This window comes from Arabidopsis lyrata (assembly GCF_000004255.2).
Source record: "Arabidopsis lyrata subsp. lyrata unplaced genomic scaffold ARALYscaffold_5, whole genome shotgun sequence".
Classification (NCBI taxonomy): Eukaryota; Viridiplantae; Streptophyta; class Magnoliopsida; order Brassicales; family Brassicaceae; genus Arabidopsis; species Arabidopsis lyrata.
This window is the reverse complement of record NW_003302551.1, coordinates 14,063,495-14,087,788: the sequence shown is the minus strand read 5'-3', so window position 1 is coordinate 14,087,788 and position 24,294 is coordinate 14,063,495. Positions and strand designations below refer to the sequence as shown.

The window sequence follows — 24,294 nt, the reverse complement described above, 5'->3', positions numbered from 1 at the left end:
GTTTTTGTAATAATGTTTTGAAATAAATTGCCTAAAGAGGCTAGTAGCTAAAGATAGACATCTATCGTAATTATCCAACCAATCAAATAATTGACATAGGACTTTTCAGGTTAGGTTCATATTTAAATATCAGTTTTAAAAAGTGACAACAACTAACAAACCGAGCATTGATTTGGACCACACTAAAGCACATTGTAGACACATGTGATTTCGAGAAAATGGACCCTTTTGTTTATCCCTTTTTTAAGTGATTTGTTCTCTTTTTTTTTTTTTGTGAAACTCAAGTGATTTGTTCTAATATCATATAGTTTCGACGATCTGGTTTACGACATGACATTTACATATATAGAGCTGTCTTGGTCGGAGTTCACTGTTCAATAAAGTTTTTAGGCTTTCGTGAGCGGAAGCCTGAAATATCACAATAATCGCAAGTCTTTGATTGAGATCATTTTTAGTGTTTGAATATTCAGAACCAATTACAAAGTTAATGGATCATTAGGTCTAATATATTTAGGAATCTGTACTCGATCATTTGCAAATATCATCATCTTGGTTCTTCTTAATTAAATGGGAACATAATGATGAGGAAAAAGCAAATAAAACGAATTATGGATTAACAAATCTTTTTAGGAGTGCCCTCTTTGACATTTTTGAATTAAAGCTCATGCTTAAGAAATTATCCATGTCCCTACCTTAATCACAACTTCACATCAAAAATCAGACTATACGCTCTTGCTTTTACATTTTCACAATATTATTCACAAAAAGTTGAATAATTTCATAAAATAGTATTATGAAATTCTAAACCGAATCCTCATTGTATATCAAGAAAACATTTAATGGTCAATCAATATGTATGAAGCGATTTTGTAATTCTGTTATTTTATTATCAGAAATTTGAGTTACTCGAAACGCTCTTTGATATATCATTTTCTTTATCGAATTATTTCATTATGATTCATGAATCATGATGCCTCCAAGAAATTGTATTTAATTTAATAAACTTAATAAACCAAAAAGATAATATAGTTAATAGGTTTCTCGATTTTTGTTATTTTCCTAAATGAGATTTCTCAATTATTTCAATGACACTGTTTCATTACTAAAGTATATTAAAACATGATAAGATATTTGAACTAAAAAGTGAAGGGTTCACAAAAACTTTGCATAAATCCGTATTTTCATATTATCTGCTTTATAGTAGTAGTAGGGACTGCTTCTATTAATTATCATTATCAACATGAATTATACCATTTATAAACTTGGCGATGCCTAACTAAAATTATATTTTTGACAAAGAAAAATAGAAATTAACAAGTAATTGGAAGAGAGTGAGAGCGATATGATTTGGGGCAGAGAAGAAAACCTAAAGCTCACACTCACAAGTCACACCTTTTTTGTTACTATTTCACGCGTGCTTTGTTCTTCCTTTGTCTCCCTATTTCACAACCCAAGAACCCTTTCCATAATAACTTATACTATAATAAAATATGAAAACACTAATCATAATTATAGTATGTATTCACACACATATACATAATCGACCTATATATATAGGCATACACACTTAGGAGCCTTTGTGCACTGCTTCATTCTCTTGAACTAAGTATTATCTTGGAGGGAGTTTCTTTTTCTAAGGGATTAAGCTTGGATATATTGAGTTTTTAAGATCATGTCTGTGAGTATCTATCTCACTCCATTCTTCTTACTTATTGTCCATATACATATATAAAGATATGAATACTAAATAGCTGAAATGTGAGTTAATTTGTAGATGTCAGTGGAGATAAGAGTTCCAAACTTGGATTGTGAAGGATGTGCTTCTAAGCTTAAGAAGACTCTACTCAAGCTTAAAGGTATTGAAAGCTTTTGAGTTTTAATATGTTTCTTCTTGGTGTAATCTAAGTATTGAGTCCTTATACAGATTTTAGTTTGGTTTTGACTTTTAAAATGTTAGTAACAACCAAAGTAAAACTAAATATACATGAATCGTTAATTATAATGCTGGTTCTCATTCTATTTCTTATTAAAGATTTGTCAGTTTTGTATATTTTTGTTTTCATTTTCTAAGATATTAAACATGAATTAATTCCTTTTAACAAAACTAAGGTTAGGCTTGGTTCACATATCTGGATAACATCTCAACCAAATCTTAACCATAATGAACCGATTAAAAATCGGAACATCGATTTTCCGGTTATCTCACATGGTCAGATGTTTTAACTAAGTTATCCGGTTGTTATTGGTTAACTTGCAGGAGTAGAAGAAGTGGAAGTAGAGATGGAAACCCAAAAAGTGACGGCTCGAGGATACCGGTTAGAGGAGAAGAAGGTATTGAAAGCGGTACGGCGGGCTGGTAAGGCGGCTGAATTGTGGCCATACCGGTTAGGTAATAGCCATTTTGCCTCTTTCTATAAATATCCTTCTTATGTGACCAACCACTATTACTCTGATGCACACCGTACGGATCCCACCGGTGGTGTCCACACTTTTTTCCACACTCCCGCGGTTTACTCCGTTGCGGTGGCCGGTGATGAGATCGCGGCTTCGATGTTTAGCGATGATAATCCCCATGCTTGTACTATTATGTAATTTTTTTTTCTAGTATACAAAATATGTTTTCTAGTATACAAAATATGTTTTCTGTTTTCCACCAAAAAAAAAAAAAATGTTTTCTGTTTATCTTTCCTTGTCCAAATTTGATGTGATGTGATCTTTTTTGTATAACTAATGTTGGAATGAGAAAGTAAACTATGTTGTTTTCAGTAAGAGTATTTAAATTAGTCTGAATAAGTTGGATCAACATGAACTAACCAAATATAATCCGATTCGAAATCTGTTTGCATACGATTAAATTGATTTGTAGTCTTTCAAGATCCGAACCACGAAACCGAAATTATAAGAAAATATACTTGAAGCCTCTCTTTCATTAAGTGCTAAACCGAAATTAAATTACGCAGGGAAGGTTTTGGTTAAATTCAAATGAAAACCGGTACAAGTGAATGAGAGACAATAACCAAGTTGGTCAGTGAATTGGTTGAAGACCGATTGGCTCCACGACGTCGTTCCAGAAGCTAACAAAAGAAGCTCTTACAAAAGTTAGAACTTAGGGTTTTTGGTAACGTGTGAGATAATTCTCTTTTCTCTACGTGTCGTCTCGGGTGAGTTCTCTTCTCTCTTTCAAGGTTTTTGAAGTAAATAAGACCTAGCGATCGTATTATTCATTTTCGACTTCATCTTAATTCGATCTGCCAATTTTGTATTGTTTCTGTAGTTCTCTCTGTTTCCTGATTTCAAACCACCACTATGGTTCAATACAGAATTTGGTTTTGTTTTTCAGTATAGTTTGTTTAGTTTTAAAATGTTAGTAATCATATGAATGTGTTAGTGTTGTCTCAGATTTTTATTATAAAATTTCATAAAGTTTTAATTCATCTTAATCTGTGACTGTCACTATACTATATCAAAGAGAGCACTTCTTCAATACAACACTCTCAATCGGAATCAAATCAGACGGAAACGCACAGTCCTCATTCTTGGCCGGAGCTTTCTTCTCCGGCAACAAACTACATGGTTCTGGCGTAACTCTGCTGGTAACTCCAGCCACATCTGTACAATTCCACTGCACCTTCTTAGCCTTATCTGCCAAAGCTATAGTCACATTCGATATACAAATACCCGTAAACGGATCTTTATGAATCCCGTCAAGACTCGCCGACATGGTAACGTTCTCCGCCGTCATATCGCGGTAATTGATATTAGTAACTTCCGGCAACGCCTTGGGATCAAATCCTTCGTCAGGATGACTATTGTAGTTTCCACTCATCCAGAAAACGTATTTCATCGTCTTCATTGTTATCCTCCTAGCGAAAATGTCCTTGACGTAAGCTCCACGTCCCGCCGCAGTTTTGATTCGGATTGCGGATTCGGTGTTGGTTAGAGTCACGTCTTCAATTCTAACGTCTTTGATTCCTCCGGACATTTCACTTCCTAAGGCTACTCCTGCACTCTTTGGGGAGATGCATGTGAGCCGTCGGATGGAGAGTTGCTGCGTTGGCATTCCGAATTTGATTCCGTATTGGTCCCAACCGCTTTTTACCGCGATGCAGTCGTCGCCGGAGACTATGTAGCAGTCTTCGATCAATGTGTTTGTGCAAGAATCTGAAAAACAGAGAAACAGAGTCGTTTCGTTTACACACTCAAAAAACAGAGGATGGTAATGTGCCACGTCAGATTCTAAAAATGCCACGTAGGATAATGATATTGCCACGTAGGATAAACATTTACCTGGATTGATTCCGTCGGTGTTGGGAACAGTGACGGGAGCAAGAACGGTGACGGATTTGACAATGACGTTATTACAATAGACGGGATGAATATTCCACGATGGTGAATCGATCAATGTGATGTTCGAGATTTGAATGTTTTTGGAGAACAAGAGTTCGATCAAGTATGGTCTTGTTAACTTGAATTGCTTCTTTTTGAATTTATCCCACCAATATTGTCCCTGTCCGTTGATAGTTCCATTGTTACCTATAATCAAGAAAACAATCAAAACCGGAATCGGAATTTTTTTTATTATATAACCGAAAACATGGTGTGATTGTGTTGGAACTTACCGGTTATAACCACGTCGGTTAAGTTTGTACCGGAGATGAGACTGTTGAATCTCCCGGTTCCGGTCCCGTCTCTTCCTTTCCCGTAAGATGGCAAAGGAGCGATCACTGGCCATTCAGATTCATCCTGCAGTGTTTGTCAAAACCGGAGTGGTTTTTGTTTTGATATTATTATATTGTTATAGGTCGAACCGAACCGGGAGCATACACTCATTTTCATGCATTTAGATTGTGTATCAAAAGAAAGCTAACTCCAACGTCTCTACTAGGCAAAATTTGATTCATTATGAGTAGTTTGATTTGGTCAAATCAGTATAGCTTGCTATGGTAAGTGAAATTAAAGACGTTTAATTTGGATTCAACACAGCCTAAACCAAAAACTGATACAAAATTATTGCTTGTTTACTATTGTTTTTAAAAGTATTAAAAAAAAATTGAATGCAAGCGTTTTAAAGACACTTACCTGAGATGCAAGGATGGTAGCCCCTCGTTGGATGAACAAAGTAAAGTGGCTGGTAAGGTTAAAACTTCCCGTAAGCCATTTTCCGGGAGGAACTACGAGTTGAGCTCCACCGTCGGTTGCCATTTGGCTGAGCTTGCTTATGGCTTTCTTAAACGCGTTTGTATTAGAAGTTTTTCCATCTCCAACCGCACCAAAGTCAGTCAATATTGCACTATGTTTCCGGCAATTCAATGCTGAAAATCTAATCCCTGAAGACACCACATTTTGGTGACTCCGGGACTCAATCGCCGGAAAGCTGAGTATAGCCAAAATGACTAGAATACCAAACATTGGCCTAATCATCTACACAACATAGAAACATGAAAAATATATGAACATAACTGACGGAAGATATTGGATATTCAAAATTTATCAAATTAGTATTTCCAGGAATATATTTTATTTATTGATTTAGATAATTTAATCTTCTATAGTTTTTTTTTGCTATGAAATTTAATCTTCTATAGTTTTGATAACAAAAATTGTATAAGTTAAGCAATATTCAACATCTAATAAACTATAATCTTGTAATTTTGTCACAAAGAACGAACAATAATGCATATTATTAGCGGATATATGAATATACAAACTTCGACAAACAAATGAAATTACAACAATATTTTGTTTTTGGAAGGAAAAATAAGAAAAAAAAAATGTTCATTACCTTGAGATATTTTAAAGCTTTGAAAACCAAAGAATGAACAGAGAAATATGTCTTCCTTCTGGTTTGATTGTCTGTGGGAGACAACAGAAGATAGTGACATACAATATATGGGATCCCTAAATATTTATAGATTTTTTTTCTCAAAAAAAGGAATATAGATTATTTTTTTCCCGACTGAAATTACGTACATGCACTTTTGGTAATTCAAATTGTATAGTATTTTAAGTAACATATTTCCTAATAAAATAACCAAAAAGTCTAAAACAAGAAAATAATAATTAAAAGGAATATATATATATGATTTTGTTTCCATATGATTTTTTTTTCATCTTTAAAATAACACAACTCTCATTGCTGACCTGATTCTTACCAATTTTAAATTTGGACCACTACATTTATAGAAATATGTTATTAAATGTGTTATAAAATCCATACATTTATATCCATACAAAATATTTTTTCAATTTTCTCAATGATATAAAATCCATACATTTATATCATTGAGAAAATTGAAAAATATTTTGTTAATTAAATGTTTAATTTCATTTACTATATATTAAGAAAAAAATCCTAAAATAATAAATATTATCATGAATTTTATTCAGGAAAGTTATTAGTTAAGATTAACACACTTTGACTAATTTTGAAATCATTCATCTTATCAGAATTTTTTAATATATATTTAGGTAATTGATATAAGTATAAAATATTAGTCATAGCAAGGCCACATCTTATTTTCTTTTGCACATTTGGTAGTTTATTTGTTGCAATTGATAGCTACTTTGTTTGCTTTTCAATATATGAGAAATAAACACTTGCTAGGAATAGATTTGTTAAACTTTGGACTAAACACTCCTAGGGTTGTGATAAATTTGCATAGATCCGAAAACATTAACGTATTTTGCTCTTATATACTCATGGATTTTCTTTTAAAATTTTCCATGCATGTGTCTTCATATGTATATGTATAGCAAAAGACGATCTTATGACTTCTTGATAGGTGTTGATAATGATGAGAATTTGTATTTAGGATCTAGTTAATATTTCTTTCCATTTCTGAATCTTCATACTTTTTCTTCGACAATGCATTAGCAAGCAATCATTTTTAAGCGTATGTTGATCATTTGCAAGATCACTTGCAAAAGACGTTTTTATAGTTGTTTGCGTTTTGTAAAAGTATTTACGACAAACTAAAATCATTCACATTAATGCAAAAAATTAGTTACGTTTGAAACAAACGAAATCTTAGTTTTAATGAGAGACTTCAAAATGAAGATGAATTAATGTCAGCAAAAAGGAAAAAGATAAACGTCTGCGTTTCTTGAACTTTATGTACAAATGTTACATTTTAGTTATTTAACATTTACATTACGAATCATAAATCATAAACCTGCGCATGTTCGCAGATCCTAAATTCCTAATCTAGAAAACATGACCAGCACATCTTTTCAATACAACATTCTCAATAGGAATCTTTTCCGTCGGAAAAGTACACTCAAACCTAACTCCCGGATGCTTATCCGGCAACAAACTGCACGGCTGCGGCTTAACACTTCTTGATTCTCCGACGATATCCATACAATGGAACTGCTGCTTACTCGCATTCGGCGAAAGCGATATACTAACATTCGACATGCATACACCCGTAAAAGGGTTGCTTTTCATCCCTTCGAGCTTTGCCGAGGTCGAAACGTTCTCCCCCGTTATATCACGGAAATTGATATTGGTAACCACCGGCTTGGCCTTGGGAATATTTCCATCTCTTGGAATTGGTTTGTGTGATCCGGTCATCAAGAAAACGTATTTCGATGTCTTGATCGTGAATCTCCGAGCCCAAACATTTTGAACGTAACCGCCGCGGCCCATGGCGGTTTCAATTTTGATGGCGGATTGTGTGTTGTGTAGAGTTACGTCTTCCATTCGTACACCTTTGATTCCTCCGGACATTTCGCTTCCCATGGCTATGCCTGCACCGTTAGGGGCAATGCATGAGAACCGTCGGATCAAAAGCATTTCGATTGGCCTTCCAACTACGATTCCGATTTGGTCGATTCCACTCTTGAGGCCGATGCAATCGTTGCCGGCCGGAGACTACGAAGCAATCTTCTATTAGTGTGTTGAAGCAAGAATCTGTGGAACCAATGAAAACATACATTTGGATTACCACGTAGGGGATGGTAAATCATACATTTTGATCAAATAATTGTAGACACATGCATTATTCTAAAATTAAAGATTGATTGTCACATATATTTTAATTGCAACTATAATAGAAATAAAATAGAAAATGTTATATCAGTTTTGTATAGAAAATATAAAACATGTATACCTGGATTGATTCCATCCGTGTTAGCGGAATCGATAGGATTAGAGATTTTAACACCTTTAATGATGACGTTCCTGCAATACACAGGATGGATACTCCACATCGGAGAATCGATCAAATTGATATTCGAAATCTGAACATTTTCAGAGGATTGAATCTCGATTAACATTGGTCTTTGTATGGACTTGAAACCACCATTTCGATACTTTGCCCACCATGACTTCCCTTGTCCATTGATTGTCCCTTTGTCACCTAATGAAATAACATATAGTCTTACAAACCATTAATATCCATTTGATTTTGTCGCATGCCCATTAAGTTGTTTGATGGATGTTAATATATATTTTCTTTGTGTGTGCTTACCGGCGATAACAACATCGGTTAGGTTGCTTCCGTAGATTAAACTAGCAAACCTTGTATCTCTGTATGAGGGCAACACTTGAAGCATGGGATATTCAGATTCGTCCTGTTTGTTTAAAACCAAATGTAATTATTTATCTAAAGATCGAAGAATAATTGACTAATCTTTGTATCTATACAGGCTGATATAATACTATTTGATACAACACAAATGTGGCAGTTGGTTCAATTCTCTTTTATTTTGGTTAGGCATTGATCTACTTGATTAGGTTCTGTTTTGTTTGTTCCATTGTTTTCTGACGAACATGGATCTGTATAGGTCAAAATGAGGCATATGAAAATAGGCGATTGCAAAGATTTGTATAGTAGATCAAAAGTTTATATGAATTACTAGATATATAAAAGCTAATTATAAACCTAGGAACCTAAACATAGACATTACCTGAGAAGCAAGGATGGTTGCACCTTCTTTGATGTGCAAAGTAAAATGGCTCGTGAGGTTGAAACTTCCGGTTAGCCATTTCCCTTTCGGGACAATGAGTTGGCTTCCACCATCGCCTGCTCTCGAAGTAAGGTTTCTTATGGCTTCTCTAAACGCTTTCGTGTTTGAGGTTTTTCCATCTCCAATAGCTCCAAAATCCGTCAAAATCGCACTTTGTCTCCGACAATTCAAGGCCGCATGTTCAACAAAATCCCTACTAGGTGTAGGAAACCGAGCTGAGTGTGTCCCATCGCTTTTGAGGGATTGTGATTCTATCACCGGAAAATCGAATATAACCAAAACAACTAGTATGCAAAAACTTGTCCGAATCATCTCTTAAAAAAACAAATGAATCAATTAGCTTCCTTTCTTTATTTATAGATGTGAATTGGTTTACCAATTTAAGCGACGAGCTATAAAAAAACGTTAACGCACGGGTCCATAGCCTTTTGATTATTGTAGAGGCTATATTTAAAGTTTAAACTTTCTTTCTTTCTTTTTTTTTTTCTTTTTTTTTCATCTTGTAATATTAAAATTCAAGGAAAGGATACATACGAAGAATACAAAGCCGGACACACGGGAATCAAAGCTCGCAATTTCCAACTTAACTAAGCTCGGAAATTCGAGAGACAAAGCTCGCAAATTCCAACTAAACTAAGCTCGGAATTTTAAGAGACAAAGTCCGCAGATTCCGACTAAACTAAGCTCGGAATCTCGAGAGACAAATCCCGACAACACGGGAAACAAATTCTTATACATACAAAAGCTCTTAAATGAGATATGCAAACAATCTCTTTCTTTATTTATTTTTGGCTACATTTAAACTTATGATAAATATAATTTGTTAATTTATAGATGAAAAGAGTTCAATTTTATTTTTATTTTGAATTTAATGTTAAATTATATTCAAAGAAAAAATAACGTTTTTACAACAAGTGCAACGTGAATTTGAAAGTGATTAAACCCAAAACTGAGAATAAACTTGAAATAGATAAGAGATTAGGATCGGCTTTGAAGCCAAGCTTGAAAGCATGCTTCATATCGGCGATCCTTAATTCTTCTGATCATTGATATTTGGTTCTTCACTTGAGTATCAATCCATTTAATAAGCTGACCTGCAGTTCTAGATGCTTCACCGTGCCTCCTTCCATTTCTTTCTCTCCATATAGAATAAACGGTGGCTTGGAATGTGTATCTTAGAAGGAAACTATCTACTCGGCTTTGACGGTGGTCTGAGACCAGTCGTTGGAGTAGTGAGTCTTAAGAACTCCTTTGCCCAGCGCAGCCCAAACCTCGGAGGCATAGTCACAAGCGAAGAACAGGTGATTCCGTGATTCGATACAATGGCTGCATAGAACACAATCCCCTGATGCTCCGCTGTTCCACTTAAGCATACGATCTCCTGTTGAAAGAGTTCAATTTTAGAAGTCTTATATCCTAAATTACATAAAATATATAAAAGTCAGTTTCACCCGTTATCAATTTTTTTTTCCTTTATCAATTATTACGAGTCATATATATATATATATAAGATTTTTATTTTGATTCTTTAATTTTAATCATTTTATATATAAAGATGGTATGACTTTGAATCATTATTAAAATAAATTTTAAGTTACATTTTTATTAACATTCGTTACTATAAAAATAACACAAATTTTTTAAAATATCTATATTATCACGTATTATCTCACCTGGTTCAGCTTGACATCTTTAGTTTTTGGTTTAATTTTTTTTAATCGTTTTGCATATTATCCCTGTTGCATAGCGTTGTATGATTTAGAAGAAATGAGCTAAGAAAGTTTCTTGAATGTACGACACAAATTTTTTGAGGGATAGACCGGTCGAACCTACTCAAAAGGTTCAAGAGAAACGGTTAAAAGTGGCGGCAAACAAGGTTGTGGTGACCGAAGAGGCCGTGGTCGCTCCCATGAAGTTGTATAATATTTATAGAGTATACCACGTCAAGATCGGATACTGAATCGGATCTGAGGCTAACCCGACCCGACGTATGTAATTGATTGGATTCACCTGTTCTCCTCCCATCGAGAGTTGGGTTGTTGTTGTTGGAGAGTGGTTTGTACGTTACCGGTGAGCTTATTAGTTATTTTTCCTTTATTCTGCCAACGTGTCATAATTCAGTTTTTTTATATAGTAAACCGAAACTGAAAAATAATTTTATCACTTAAGTATCAATAATATCATTAATAATAATTATCTGATACCAAAAAAATATGGCTGAATTCTGAAATATCATTATTAGTTGGGTGCATTTTAGGAATTTGTGTAAATTATAATGATCGTGCACAACACAATAAACTGGACAAAATAGCATTTGTTTATTTTTCTTGCACGAATAATTGAATTTAAGAAAAAATAGAGAAAGTCATTATAAGCCAACGAGAGACAGGGCATTGCTTAATCCAGCTCAGTTTTCGTATCTACTATTCTCACTATCTCTATAAAATAATCGAGTCAAAAAAAAAAATCTCTATTAAATAATCGAATTTCTAATTCATTAGAAAAGTTAATCAGAAGAGTTCTCATCTTATTTGATCAATCGTAACATCGTAGCTACCACAAGAAAACATGACTCTAGAGGAGCAGAAGAAAGTCATAGAGCCCGAGACCGTGGCATCGGACCCATCACCACCATCCAAGGAGGAGAAGTCGGACGATTCGAAAGCTATTGTTCTCGTCGTCGCTGCAAGTAACAAATCGTTCAAATTTCAAAGAACAAGAATTACATTTTTAAATTGCAAAAACTGTTTTTACTTCAACTTTTTCATATTGTTCGTTTTCTCTATTTTTTTTCTTGTTCACAATATAGTTTTTTTTTTTTTTTTTTTTTTTGGTAAACATTCACAATATAGTTTATAACACTTGTTGTTTGTATATATCTAATTTAACTCGGTCATGTAAACAGTAAACTAAATGGTTTTTTTGGTGGCAAAATAATGTTATTTTCGGTAAAGAACAACCTTTTCAATTGTTTTTTGTTGTTGTTGCAGAAGAACCTGCGGAAGAGAAGAAAGAAGGTTCAGTTCACCGAGGTAAATGTTTAACTTTATGTAATTTCAGTAATTTAATTACCTGATAATAATAGTTATTTTTAATTTCTCTTGTTTTTTTTCTGATAATTTGTGGTGTGTGTGTGTGTATGAAGATGCTGTTTTGGTTAGACTCGAGCAAGATAAGAGGATATCTCTCATCAAAGCTTGGGAAGAGGCTGAGAAATCCAAAGTGGAGAACAAGTGAGTTCTTCTTTTCTTAAACATATTTAAGCTTTTTTAATGATTTTTTTTTTTTGATTCCATGATTTTTTTTTTAATGTAATCTAATTTATAAACTTTATGAAACAGAGCTCAGAAGAAGCTTTCTTCAGTTGGAGCTTGGGAAAACAGCAAGAAAGCTTGTGTTGAAGCTGAGCTTAAAATGATTGAGGTAAATGAGTAATTCATTATTCTTTCAATTTTGTTGTCTTATTTTTTTTTTTCTTGAAATGCTTCCACTTTTTACATTCATCTAATTTATCCCCTGGAAATATGAATGATAACAGGAGCAACTTCTTAAAAAGAAAGCACGTTACACAGAGCAAATGAAGAACAAAATAGCACAAATCCACAAGAAAGCTGAAGAGAAGAGAGCGATGACCGAAGCTAAACGCGGAGAAGATGTTCTCAAAGCCGAAGAAATGGCTGCAAAGTACCGCGCCACAGGAACTGCTCCAACGAAGCTATTTGGATTGTTCTGATCTATAAGGAGAAATGGTCTCTGATGTTGCTTTATGGTTTCATTTGTTATTTACTTGAGAAAGGAAGGGATTATTTGTGGGTTTAGTAGGTGGTTGCCTTGGTGTGGGTTAAATTTGTCCAAAAAAAGAAAGTTACATGGCCATAATGTAACGTCTTTCTTATGTTTGGGCCGTAATGTGTTTACTGTTTTACTCATTGGCAATTTGTAGAGAGCGGTCATAAAAGAGCCAATAAGGGTTTTTGAAGATTTTTTAAGGGAAAAAAAATATACATGGTTTACTAGTTAAGCCTTAGGTGATCATGATGTAATTTAAGATATTTATCGGTTAAATCCGTGAAAGTAAATATATTAAAAAATATTGTAACTTTTTAATGTAGCAAAAGAAAAACTAAACAAGAATACAAAAAAAAAAAACCCAAAATTTTGCACCTTTTTTAGATTATATTTTATTGTCAATTCTTAAACCAAAAAAGTAAACAAAACACACCCAGGCCATACCAAAAATTAGGGATTTTCTATCCTTAGGCCTAAATACTAAGGCCCACAATTCAGGGCCCAAAACTTTTTGTGGTAAAGTATAATCTCACGTAGAAATGTCTTACTCTTATATATAAACAAGTCTTGCAAATTAGGGTTTTCATTTCAGTCATCGCTGCCGCACTATCGTCTCCTACCTCCTTTGCCTTGAAGCTTTCACGCGGGAGCTCAACATCAGCCATGGCGGAACAGGTTACTTGATCTGTTCTCTCTTCTTAAGATTATCCTCGTTTTATAATCTATCGATCCTTATTCACTTAAATGATTCTGATACTCTTTCTCTTTTCTCTTTTACTGATTTTCAGACTGAGAAAGCTTTTCTTAAGCAGCCCAAGGTCTTCCTTAGGTAATTTCGCGATTCGATTTCTCTCTGTTCTCTTTGGTATTTAAGTTCCAAGTTGTTTATATTGTTCATTGTTTGTGTTTAATCAAGCTCGAAGAAATCTGGAAAAGGGAAGCGACCTGGGAAAGGTGGAAACCGTTTCTGGAAGAGCATTGGTTTGGGCTTTAAGACTCCTCGTGAAGCCATTGATGGTATGTTTAAGCTTTTCACTCGTTATTCTAGATAAAGAACTCTGGGATTGTGTTGTTCGTATAGTTGATAGATTCATAGACTTCAAATGCTATTTGTCTGGTTGAATCTTAAGCCTTGATTTGGATCTGCATTACTGTTCCCATGATTCCAATAGTTGATATTGATCAAGCTACTGATAATGAGAATCATAGTCTGATGAAATAGAGTGAAAATGTTTCTTAGAAACCTCTAAGTCAGTCAGATTCTGAGGAGATTGTGTTTGTTGTTGTGTGGAACAGGAGCTTACGTTGACAAGAAATGCCCCTTCACTGGAACTGTTTCCATTAGAGGTCGTATCTTAGCCGGTACTTGCCACAGTGCCAAAATGCAGAGGACCATTATCGTGCGAAGGGATTACCTTCACTTTGTGAAGAAGTATCAGAGGTAATAACATACTTACATTCTCGTACTTGTTCCATAGAGTCTTATACATTGATGTTAAGAAAGTATTATCCTTATTGTTCTTAGGTATGAGAAGAGGCATTCGAACATTCCTGCTCATGTATCTCCATGCTTCCGTGTTAAGGAAGGAGACCATATCATCATTGGCCAATGCAGGTTATGATCCGATTCAGACTAACACCATTGTCTCTATTGATTCTGATTTTTGTGAATTTGTTTTGATTTTTTTTCTTGTAATTTGATCATTTCAGGCCATTGTCGAAGACAGTGAGGTTCAATGTGTTGAAGGTGATACCTGCTGGGTCTTCTTCTTCTTTTGGAAAGAAGGCATTCACTGGAATGTAAGCTTAAACTGTTGCTGTTGATGTTAGTTTATGTTTCTGGATAGAGCTGAATTATGTTTTATGGTGATTTTCTTATTGAATTTTTCCAGACATTTAAATTTTGTTTACTTTGCTGAATCTTCTTCATCCCAATCTGTGATCTCTATTTAAGACCTAGAGTTTTATTACCCCTTTCTTACTTTGTCTGATAATCCGGTGTTAAAACCGGTTAGACGGACCAGTCCAATTCAATACTCTCTAGTTCGGTATAATTGATGTTCTTAGTCAAACTCTTAATGTAATTACGTCAAATTATCAACTAAGAAAGCGTAAAAGGATGTTGAAATAGTGAAGGAATTACAAATTTGTTGGAAGTGTAATTTAAAGTATTTATTTATTTACTCTTTAGCCTCTTCTATGTAAATTAACCGTCTACTCTTTGTACTTGTACCTCTCTTCGAACATTTACATTGGTCGTAGCTCGTTGATGAGACTACCGATCAAAAAATTGTCATAAAATGAAGTATCATCCTCGAACAAAAAATCTGAAGTTGGTACGAAATCAGGCAAAGGGTTGTTTTCCAAATAACACGGGCCACATAATCCAATGAATCCTCTCTCTTCCGGTACAACAAGGTTTTGAACAAAGCTAGACTTTTGAGTTGACTGATCCATAAGCAAACTGTGATCTAACCAATCAGAGAACACGAGACTTGGCGAAAAGCTTGAGATTTGAGCATTAAATGTTTCTGCGACATTGATAGATGAAGCAGATCTTTCAGTTGTACTCTGCAAGGCCTCAAGTGAGTTTGTGATTGAAGGTGTTTGAGGGGTTCTTGTGGTTTCATGTTGTGTCAAAGTTACAACACCCTTCTTTAGATTGGAATGCCAATAGTTTTTGATTTCGTTGTCGGTTCTGCCTGGTAAAAATTTCGATATCTGTGACCATCTTGTAAAAAAACAAAAAAAGGTGTCAATTATGAAAATATATGCTAAAACACATACATACTGTATATCAATATCAAGGCAATATTATAAATTAAAAGTCTCGTGTTTAAAAATTCTAAACCATAAACATGAAGTCCGAAACTCCATAAATCCTAAATCCTTCTTAATGATAAAACCAAAAAAAAAAAAAATTGGGTGAATGACTCACTTGTTACCCAACATGGAATGGAGTGAGAGAAGTATAGTTTCCTCTTCTTTAGTGAATAAAGACTTCTTAAGTCCAGGTCTTAAATAATTAACCCACCTTAATCTACAACTCTTCCCATTCCTCTGCAATCCTATACATTATGTAAAAACCATATTAATTACATAAATAAGCCGATACATTATTCAAGCATATAAACGAAATACTGAAAAATTCAAGCATATCGAAAGTGCCTAACTATTTTATTTGTAATAGTGAAAAATTCATCTAATTAGCAGACTAGATACTGGTTACTATGCAGTTATAAATGTTGCATGCTTTCTTCCAAATTTTCTTAAAAATAATAATCACAAGATATATATATATATATATATATATATATATATATATATTAATAAAAATTACCAGCTTGAATAGGAATGGTGCTCCAGCATCCATGGCCATATTTGAGGACATGACTCCTAAGCTTCTCATCTTCCTCCGGTGACCATAATCCTTTCCTTTGCTTCTCCTTTGATTTCATTTTCGGGTTTGATTTTTCTGATTTAAACACCATTGTTATTTTTCCTAAGTTATTTAATTTAAATATTTATAAATATATACGTATATGATACTGAATAAATATATGTAGATTGGTGATGACAATCTTTGACACAGATACGTAATTCGAAAGGGGGAAATATATAGACAGTTTTGAAGGTCAAGTTTTAAATAGTTTAATTAAAATAAAACTAGAACTATTCATATGAAAGAGGGCTTGTTCCACACGAAACCAATATTTTGTAGATGACATATCGCATTTGAAACACTGCACCAAATTTTTTTTAATTTTAGGTGGAGCCTGACCCTTTGAATTATAGTGTCATAACTTCAATACGACAGTACATTTAAATAAACAAATCAACATTTTTTATTATTATTTTATTTTGACAAAAAAACATTTCTGTATATATTAAAAATATATTTTGTTTCAGGACAATGACTTTTGTAAGTTTGTCTTTGTTTTGCTTGCCTTTTCAAATTATCTTAGGGGCTAACTTAATAAATCTGCCACAATTATATAGTGATCACTAGTGAGTTTATTTATTTGCTTGCAATTATTATTATTTTCTGTGAAATATAAAGATTAGCAACTAGTCGATTAGTCTATCAATTTTTTAATATGCATAAGTGGACATTTTCACAGTAATCCACCAGCAATATGTCTTGGTAAAACTTAAATTAAATAATACGCATTGTGAAATGAATTATTCTTATTGGTTATGACTTATGAATAGAAATAGTCTAATTCAACTGTGTAAGTTAGTAAATTTTCTAAGGATATAGTGTTGAAGAAGACTTTTGCAACTTATAAATGAAACCTACTTGCCTTCCTCAATAAAAACTCTTGTAAAAAATAAACAGACAAATTATTGGTGAATTGGCTTTTGTTTTTGTTCTTTATATTATAATAAGACGTATTTGTTTATATTATTTATGACAATTTTAAAATAATAACATTATTGTTTTGACAACTACAAATAACTTGATAATTTTTATCAGTGTCGTCGTTGTGTCACTGGTTGAATTTAAATTTGATAAAAATATATATATTATTGACGGAAGAAGAATTACATGGCTTTATTATATATAAGTTCTACAAAATAAATAGAAAAACAAAAACAAAGAAAATGATGTAATATTGTATTACTTTAATATTACGGTTCCATATATATTGGTGAAAATTTATAATATAAGTTAGAAATTTTTCACAAAACATTTAACAAGGTTTATGAATCTCTCCAAAATTAAGAAACGTTTTTTAAACTTCCTACAAATAAAATTCCGTTTGAAAACTTTGGGAAGGTTATATTATTATACCTAACATGTTATGAATTGTTGTTTAGCCAAAAAAAAAAAACATGTTATGGATTGTTTTGGTTATTACTAGTTACAAAATTTTAAAAACATGAAATATTTTTTACAATGCCTCTCTATTATATTGATGATAAGTGATAGAAATGAGTCAAATGACGCCTTCACTGAGCAAAAGACCTTGGCAGCCGACACTGTGATGACGTTAGCTGCGGATTAGTTATCTTGACATTACTCTTTACAAGTGATTGTATAGTTTATTTGTTTTAATTCAATAAGATTCCAATATCGTTTTCTGTGCTACGACTTATTAGCATGGTTTTGTTATTGCATATAGGGAATTTCCAATCTAATCACACAATGACACAACACATATTGACATATCACGCAATGATGCATATGCTTGTACTGATATTTACATGACCATATGTCGATCATATCATGTCAATCATTTGCAAGAAATTAACAGGTATGAACAAAAGGTTTTATTTATGGATTTAATCTAGTGTTATTGACATATGAGTATAGTTTGCGTATGATGTCTATTGTGAACTATACATTATCATTTAACGATCTATAATAATAGATTAATAGTAAAGAATTCGTTACTCATTATCAAAAGAGAAATAGTTAAAGACGTATATTGTTTGGAGTCAACTCTTAACCCCCATTTGCGGATAGAAATTGACGAAATATATAATTGTGATAGTAAGAGGTTTATGCATTTTTTTTTTTTCTTAATTCTTTTGGTCACCAAGAAGAGGTGTGTCGATTAAGGAAAGTTTAATTAAGAAACAGAGAAGTGGTTCTATTAAAACAGTGACAATATAGTTTGGCTAAATACTTGTGGTTTTACTTAAAACATATAAATAAAGCTCGCCTACCCAGCTTATCTAATCCCACGTTGCAGTAATTAAGTCAACAATGTATTAAAAAGTCGTGGACCAATCATGTATTTTCTCATTTCTATTCATTTTTGTTTTTTTTTGGTGTGAAAAAAACCAAAAAAAACAAAAAAAAAAACATTTTTATCTACCACAAACATGTTTTTTTTTTTTTTTAATTTGAATTGGGATTATATCACATCGTTTATTTGTAGAGATGTTTTTTTTTTCTGACACACATATATAAAAATCAATATTTGATTGGTTACTTAATCCAAAAGACAAAATTTTACACCAAAAAAAAACCTTACTAATCTTTTTTTTTTTTTTTTAAATGGGCAAAAAATTAGGTCAAACGTTATTTTTGTTTATAAACATAAGTTTTTTTCGTTACAGTTTTATATCAGTGATGTCACCGTACTTCCTTTTTAGATATTTTTTTTGTAAACAAAAGAGTTTAGATCCACATCTAAACTAATCATCAAAGTCAATTAATGAATTCGTAAAACAAAACTTTAAGTAAAAGGCTACTACTAATTAATATGCATATACACCTCTTCAAAAATATTTGATCGACCTTTAACAAAAAATAATCTTATACTAGTTATATTGGTAAATGTCTTTATTGGAAAGAGTCTCTCATAAATTTGTTTTTATTGGTACATTTTGGTTTGTCATTATGCATGCATATCGAAAGAATTGTCCACTGGTGATTGTCATCGATGCATTCAATTGGAACCTTCCCATCATTTTTTTTATTGCACTGCAGAAAAAGTGTTATGTTCAAGCTCTAAACTTTCTTGAGCTCTTTCTTAAAATACTTGTGGTATCTTAACAAAAATACAAAATAATATTATACATGAAAAGTTATTAAATAAGAGAATTATTTCAATAAGATAATTTTCCGTGAGCTATACGCTTGTTAAATTGAATCAAGCAAGGCAAGGTAGAGAAGAAATATGATCAACAAAATAGAAAATATAGCTTTAAAGTTTTAATAGTTTTCATGAAATCTACAAAAACGAAAATAAGATAAAAGCACTCATAACAAAATTATCATAAATGATCTTCTTATGTTTCAGAGGATAATGTCTTTCCTGATATTTTCAAGAAAGATCCTAAGCTCTCTAGCTTTCTTGCAATGTTCTTCATCATCTGTCTCTGAATCACTCAGCTCAATCACAGTCTCAAGTTGGTGATCATGTCTCTTCTGTTCTTGATGACTTCTTGACACGCTCCGTGAACGAGCTTCAGGACAAGGGCTTATCAGATCAATGACTTCTGTTTCCAGATACAATGATAAGGAACTCGGACCAACACCGAATCTATCCCTGGTCGACCAAGCGTTATTGCAATTTTCTCTATCAGGTGAATCGATAAGACACAAGTAGTCATGTTTCTTGGAGTTTTGTACTTCGTTCTCTTGCTCTGCTTCTTCTACGGTGCTTCTAGTTACTAGAGAGGTTGAGTTGAGATCAAGGTGTTGGAGTTCGAGGCTGAGTTCGGCAAGAGAAGAAGATTTGGTCGGTGAACTCGTTTCCTTGTGTTTTTGTTTCGGCTTCGGTTTCTTCTTCTTTGCTGCCATTTTCTCCTTGAACTCTATGATCTTCTCTGGACAAGCCCTGAAAAGAAACAAGGAGAATAAATATGCAAAACCAGAAAGAGAACAGTAACTCAGTGAACACCAACCATAAACTGAACCATATTTTGTGTTATGTGACAAATAAAGAGAAGTAATTTTGGCTGCATAAGTAGATCTACTAACTCAGACACTATTTCAGTTCACTGATTCATAGTGAATTAAGCTTTTGCATTAAAGGCCAAAACAACACAGGTTTAATCAATGTCAATCCCTTGAGCTAAATGTTTAGATTTCTAGTCAACTTTATTCCCAGCCTTGAGTAAATGATTGAAGGTCAGACTTTGATCACTATCATTACCTTTCTACAAGATCTGCAGGAACAATGGACGTCTCTAACCCTTCTAGATCATTCCATGAGACTTCAAAACATTCTCGTCCCTGTACTTTGCGGGTCTTTATGATTTCAGACACCGGACACTTTTCTGGCATCTGCGGCTGCAAGAGAATTTTTTTTCTTGCAAGGGTTAAGACAAGTTCTTGTTTAACTTCCAACTGATTTCTGTAAAGGAAAGCCAGTTAATTTTAAGCTGCTGGTTTCTCAAAACTCAAAACAAAACCTTTTTATGTACCGTATGAATTTGATGAATTCATGTTTTATAGTAAATTCTAACTGAGCCGAATTGTTCTTATGTATTTGCTTCAGCAGTTGACAACGTGATTCTTGAACACAATAATCATAGCCTGGGACATTTCCGAGGAACTAAAATCTATAGCTAATAACTTGCATAGAAAGAGCGAGAGAAGGGTACCTTGTGGAGGATAGCGAACCTTCTCAGATTTCTTTCAGCAACTTTAGGAAGTATGTATTCATCTAAATGCAAGATAGAGAAAAAGAAGAAACGTTGGTTTCACAATTGGTTCTGCACAATGTCTGCAAATGCAACCTACAAGGAATAAGAAATATGTATAAATACAAAGCCAGTAATACCTGTTTTCTCAGGGGGCCACTCAAATAACTGATGGCATATCTCCTGAAGCTTGGTGCGCTGGAAAGAGAACTCAGCTAAGGCCCTGCAAAACCAGAAGTATTTATATTATATCATTTCCTATATACAAAATCTGAATAGACATTCAACTTTTTTTCAAAGTTCACTATTCTCCATTCCTTTTATAAGCTTGTTTCTCATCAGACATTCCTTGATTTCTTTCAGGCATTTGAGGAAGCATTTTAATTCAGGACAAAAATTGGTGATTCCTTGTGGCAGATGATTGCTACAAATGTGTACGTGCTAGCTCTAAGAATAGGTATAATCTGGAGCAGAATGATCATCACAGGACTGACAACAAAGAAATGGAAAGAAGTATTAACCTGGAAACTGTAGCAGAGTCTGCTTGGTGGCACTTGGGGTCCATGAACGCATCGATCACCTGCTTGATCTGTTCCAGTCCTTCTGGTTCACGATTATTTCCTACAACAAGTTGAAATTACGGAAAGAGCTTTTCAATGATAAATAAACATTCTGTTTGGTTTAACACCAAAATCATGTCATATCAAAAAACACAAAGAAGTTGTTGCTTTCAATACCATTTACAACCACCAAAGGTAAGGTCCCCTTTTTGCTGCACACAGAAGGCCTAACTTGCTTCTTAGACTTTCTCGGCTTTTCTGCAAAGGCAAGTCCTTCTGATGCAACCTTTTCAAGGATAACATTTTCTCCAATCGACCTAACAAGCTCACAAGCTTTCTCCTGTACACAGAAGAAGTTTAATCGTGAGTCTTTTGTATTCCAACTACTGATAAAACACACAAACTAGAATAATATACAACCCCGATAGACGAAGGTTTAAAAGCTTGAGTCATCAACACACCTGACGAAGACCACGAACTCCCTGAGAGTAGTCACTGCCAAGCAAAAGTGCTAGAGCTATCTGGAACATCACCCAAGAAAACATTGTATAAATAAACTTACCATTTGATGAAACATATCCAGGATCTCAAAGTTCTTTGACGTATGGAATAATAGTCAACACTGTGCAGCTGGTTTTCTTGTCTACTGATGCAACTAAACGATGTGAGCCCTTAAAGCTACAAGCCTACAACGTTACAGTGGAACCATTCATACACAGTCTCTATCTTGCCTGATTTTATCGAGAATAGGCTAAAATATGAAGGGCCACCATTTGCAAGTATGCATTCATGCTTCTACCAATCCAATCAGTTTATAATAACATAGTGCAGCTTCGTAAAAACTAAAGATCAGGGTTAAGTATATAAAGCTAATCACTTGTAGAGACTCGTTAGTCGTTAAGTTACCAATGAGTTCCGTCCAAGACCAAGCTTTTTCTTGATGTCATCCATCTCATAGCAAACAACATAACCTCCTTCACCTAGTTCATTGGCAGATTTGTTAGGCCATATAATACCATTAACCATACCAGATGGTAAAAGAAACCAAGACTGCTAAAGAGTCCCTCTCACTCACCAAGGCATATTTCTCGGTATACAGTCTTTGCACCGAAGAGGAAGATATCTGAATCAGAGCTAAAACAGGCGTCCTATGGATGATCATGAGAACCATAATGTATGATTGAATATTGGGTTAACAGCATCACGAACAAGAAACTGATTAAAGCTGAAAAATGTGTCTTACACATAAAGATTCTGAGTTCAGCAGAGCGCATTGCGCCTCAGCCTCCTCAATCCTGCATTTGATGGAAAACAACAGAACAGAATCAGTTTTTCAACTGAATACCCTCTCATAAGAAAAAATAAACACTCAAACCAAAGTCTCACTGTCAATCTAAGTGAACAGTCTTGAAGTCTTACCCGTCTAAACAAAGTATCCCCAGTGTTGATGCAATAACTTTTGCCTCTTTTATGATGCACGAGAACTCAGACCCCATATTTCTTTTGAGTGAAGTCTCTTTGCTAGGCTCAACACCATCGTCAGCGACCTGGCTGAACCAATAAAGCATTAAATCGGAAAAAACAGTCCGAGAACTAACAGTAATATGCAAGGATAAAGGCACTAATCCCTCATTTGGCATCATTGTACCTCGAATCTTGCTTTTAATCGACGCCTGTAAGTTGGTACTTTGATTCCAGGAATTGCACCATCTACAATTACAAGTTTACAACAAGTCAAGTACGATCAATAACATAAAAAAAAAAAAACCAATTCTTTAGAGAAAAGCATCAATAACTCAGAACTGATTTGACCACTCATGCTTCTACTACTCAAATCAATTCACAATGACAACAATACAAACACTTCATAAACCCTAAACCCAAATTGGTTCTTCTGATGGCATTTTTTTGACAGTAGGCTGAAATTACCTGAGACTAAAATGATGGAGCAGTTTAGGGCAATTAGGGCTCGGAGACGATGAAAGAGTCCTCGAAGATAAACTTTTTCTTTAGCGGCGCAATAAGATTTGTTCACTTTATGCAATTCCACCATCCAACACGAAAGATCCACGCATACCCTTTTGTTTCTACAGCGATTAACGATTATCGAAGATCTCGTAAAGACTTGAACTTTATAAAAACCCAGAAAATGAAAGAGAAATTGAGACGAAGCAATAACTCACTGAAGATGATCGAGTGGGAAAGTCTTCTTGCAAGGCTCCAAAACATCCCAAAGATACTTCACTCCCATAGCTTCACCTTCGAGATCGAGAGAGACAGAGTCTGAAAGAGGGAAGAAAATAATTTGATATTTGAATTTTTAAAATTTGGATCGATAATAATTTGAAACCGATCGGTTTGAAGGTTCCAAACCGAAACCAAAAATTCTTGCAAATTCTTCACTTCGGTTCGGCAACAGACCTACCATTCTACCAAAGACTATTTAAATCACATATTAACTATGTACTCTTTTAATAAATAAATAAAAAACTAAATTATTTTCAGTTTTTAGGTTACACTTTTTTTTTTAACTAATAACTTATATTTTTTAGGTTGACAAAAATGCTTATATTGAAATTAAATATTACTCCCTCCGTTTCAGTTTAGTTGTTGTTTTAGGATTTGAATTTTGTTTCATAATAGTTGTCGTTTTAGGTTTTCAATGCAAATATTTGGTGAAAATTTCACTTTTATCCCTACAGTTTTAATGTTTTGGCCAATGAAATTTTTTCTAAAATATATTAATAAAGAGTTAAACAAAAAATTTATTTGTTAAAATGCCCCTTTTTAATACCCCTTTTCAAGATGCCCCCTTTAGAGTCCATTTTAAGTTGCTCTCTTTATTTTAATTGACCTTTACCTTTTTGAACCA

The 24,294-nt window shown here is 33.7% G+C and overlaps 6 protein-coding genes and 1 pseudogene across 7 annotated transcripts; 3 read left to right on the top strand and 4 right to left on the bottom strand.

Moving 5' to 3' along the window:
- Positions 1-1,326: 1,326 nt before the first annotated feature.
- On the top strand, positions 1,327-2,765 carry LOC9312004 (heavy metal-associated isoprenylated plant protein 31). Of its 2 annotated transcripts, none has more exons than XM_021024352.1 (3): positions 1,327-1,674; positions 1,775-1,856; positions 2,258-2,765. In XM_021024352.1, the coding sequence occupies exons 2-3, from the start codon at positions 1,775-1,777 to the stop codon at positions 2,590-2,592; spliced, it is 417 nt and encodes a 138-aa protein (XP_020880011.1). In that variant the 5' UTR covers positions 1,327-1,674; the 3' UTR covers positions 2,593-2,765. The 2 variants fall into 2 exon arrangements, with proteins under 2 accessions (XP_020880011.1, XP_020880010.1); XM_021024351.1 differs by having other exon boundaries at positions 1,329-1,678.
- Positions 2,766-3,399: 634 nt separating this feature from the next.
- LOC9312003 (probable polygalacturonase) lies at positions 3,400-5,421 on the bottom strand. The gene is made up of 4 exons (XM_002875889.2): positions 5,080-5,421; positions 4,620-4,743; positions 4,288-4,533; positions 3,400-4,161 (listed from the first exon to the last, which is right to left on the bottom strand). Exons 1-4 carry the CDS (start codon positions 5,419-5,421, stop codon positions 3,464-3,466), a joined length of 1,410 nt encoding a protein of 469 aa, XP_002875935.1. The 3' UTR covers positions 3,400-3,463.
- A 1,656-nt stretch (positions 5,422-7,077) lies between these two features.
- On the bottom strand, positions 7,078-9,390 carry LOC9313707 (annotated as a pseudogene).
- A 1,354-nt stretch (positions 9,391-10,744) lies between these two features.
- Positions 10,745-12,970, top strand: LOC9313706 (remorin). The gene is made up of 5 exons (XM_002877592.2): positions 10,745-11,659; positions 11,961-12,002; positions 12,116-12,203; positions 12,312-12,393; positions 12,509-12,970. The coding sequence occupies exons 1-5, from the start codon at positions 11,539-11,541 to the stop codon at positions 12,701-12,703; spliced, it is 528 nt and encodes a 175-aa protein (XP_002877638.1). The 5' UTR covers positions 10,745-11,538; the 3' UTR covers positions 12,704-12,970.
- A 350-nt stretch (positions 12,971-13,320) lies between these two features.
- Positions 13,321-14,733, top strand: LOC9312002 (40S ribosomal protein S11-1). Its single transcript, XM_002877591.2, has 6 exons — positions 13,321-13,434; positions 13,548-13,588; positions 13,676-13,776; positions 14,056-14,200; positions 14,285-14,374; positions 14,470-14,733. Exons 1-6 carry the CDS (start codon positions 13,423-13,425, stop codon positions 14,561-14,563), a joined length of 483 nt encoding a protein of 160 aa, XP_002877637.1. The 5' UTR covers positions 13,321-13,422; the 3' UTR covers positions 14,564-14,733.
- A 176-nt stretch (positions 14,734-14,909) lies between these two features.
- On the bottom strand, positions 14,910-16,940 carry LOC9312001 (transcription factor LAF1). Its single transcript, XM_002875887.2, has 3 exons — positions 16,100-16,940; positions 15,698-15,827; positions 14,910-15,490 (listed from the first exon to the last, which is right to left on the bottom strand). Exons 1-3 carry the CDS (start codon positions 16,248-16,250, stop codon positions 15,007-15,009), a joined length of 765 nt encoding a protein of 254 aa, XP_002875933.1. The 5' UTR covers positions 16,251-16,940; the 3' UTR covers positions 14,910-15,006.
- A 2,452-nt stretch (positions 16,941-19,392) lies between these two features.
- On the bottom strand, positions 19,393-23,736 carry LOC9313705 (flap endonuclease GEN-like 2). Its single transcript, XM_021024071.1, has 14 exons — positions 23,606-23,736; positions 23,352-23,509; positions 23,071-23,132; positions 22,842-22,969; positions 22,666-22,717; positions 22,498-22,570; positions 22,329-22,402; positions 21,884-21,943; positions 21,600-21,762; positions 21,384-21,483; positions 21,003-21,085; positions 20,824-20,885; positions 20,373-20,509; positions 19,393-20,054 (listed from the first exon to the last, which is right to left on the bottom strand). Exons 1-14 carry the CDS (start codon positions 23,671-23,673, stop codon positions 19,511-19,513), a joined length of 1,764 nt encoding a protein of 587 aa, XP_020879730.1. The 5' UTR covers positions 23,674-23,736; the 3' UTR covers positions 19,393-19,510.
- Between the last annotated feature and the right edge of the window lie 558 nt (positions 23,737-24,294).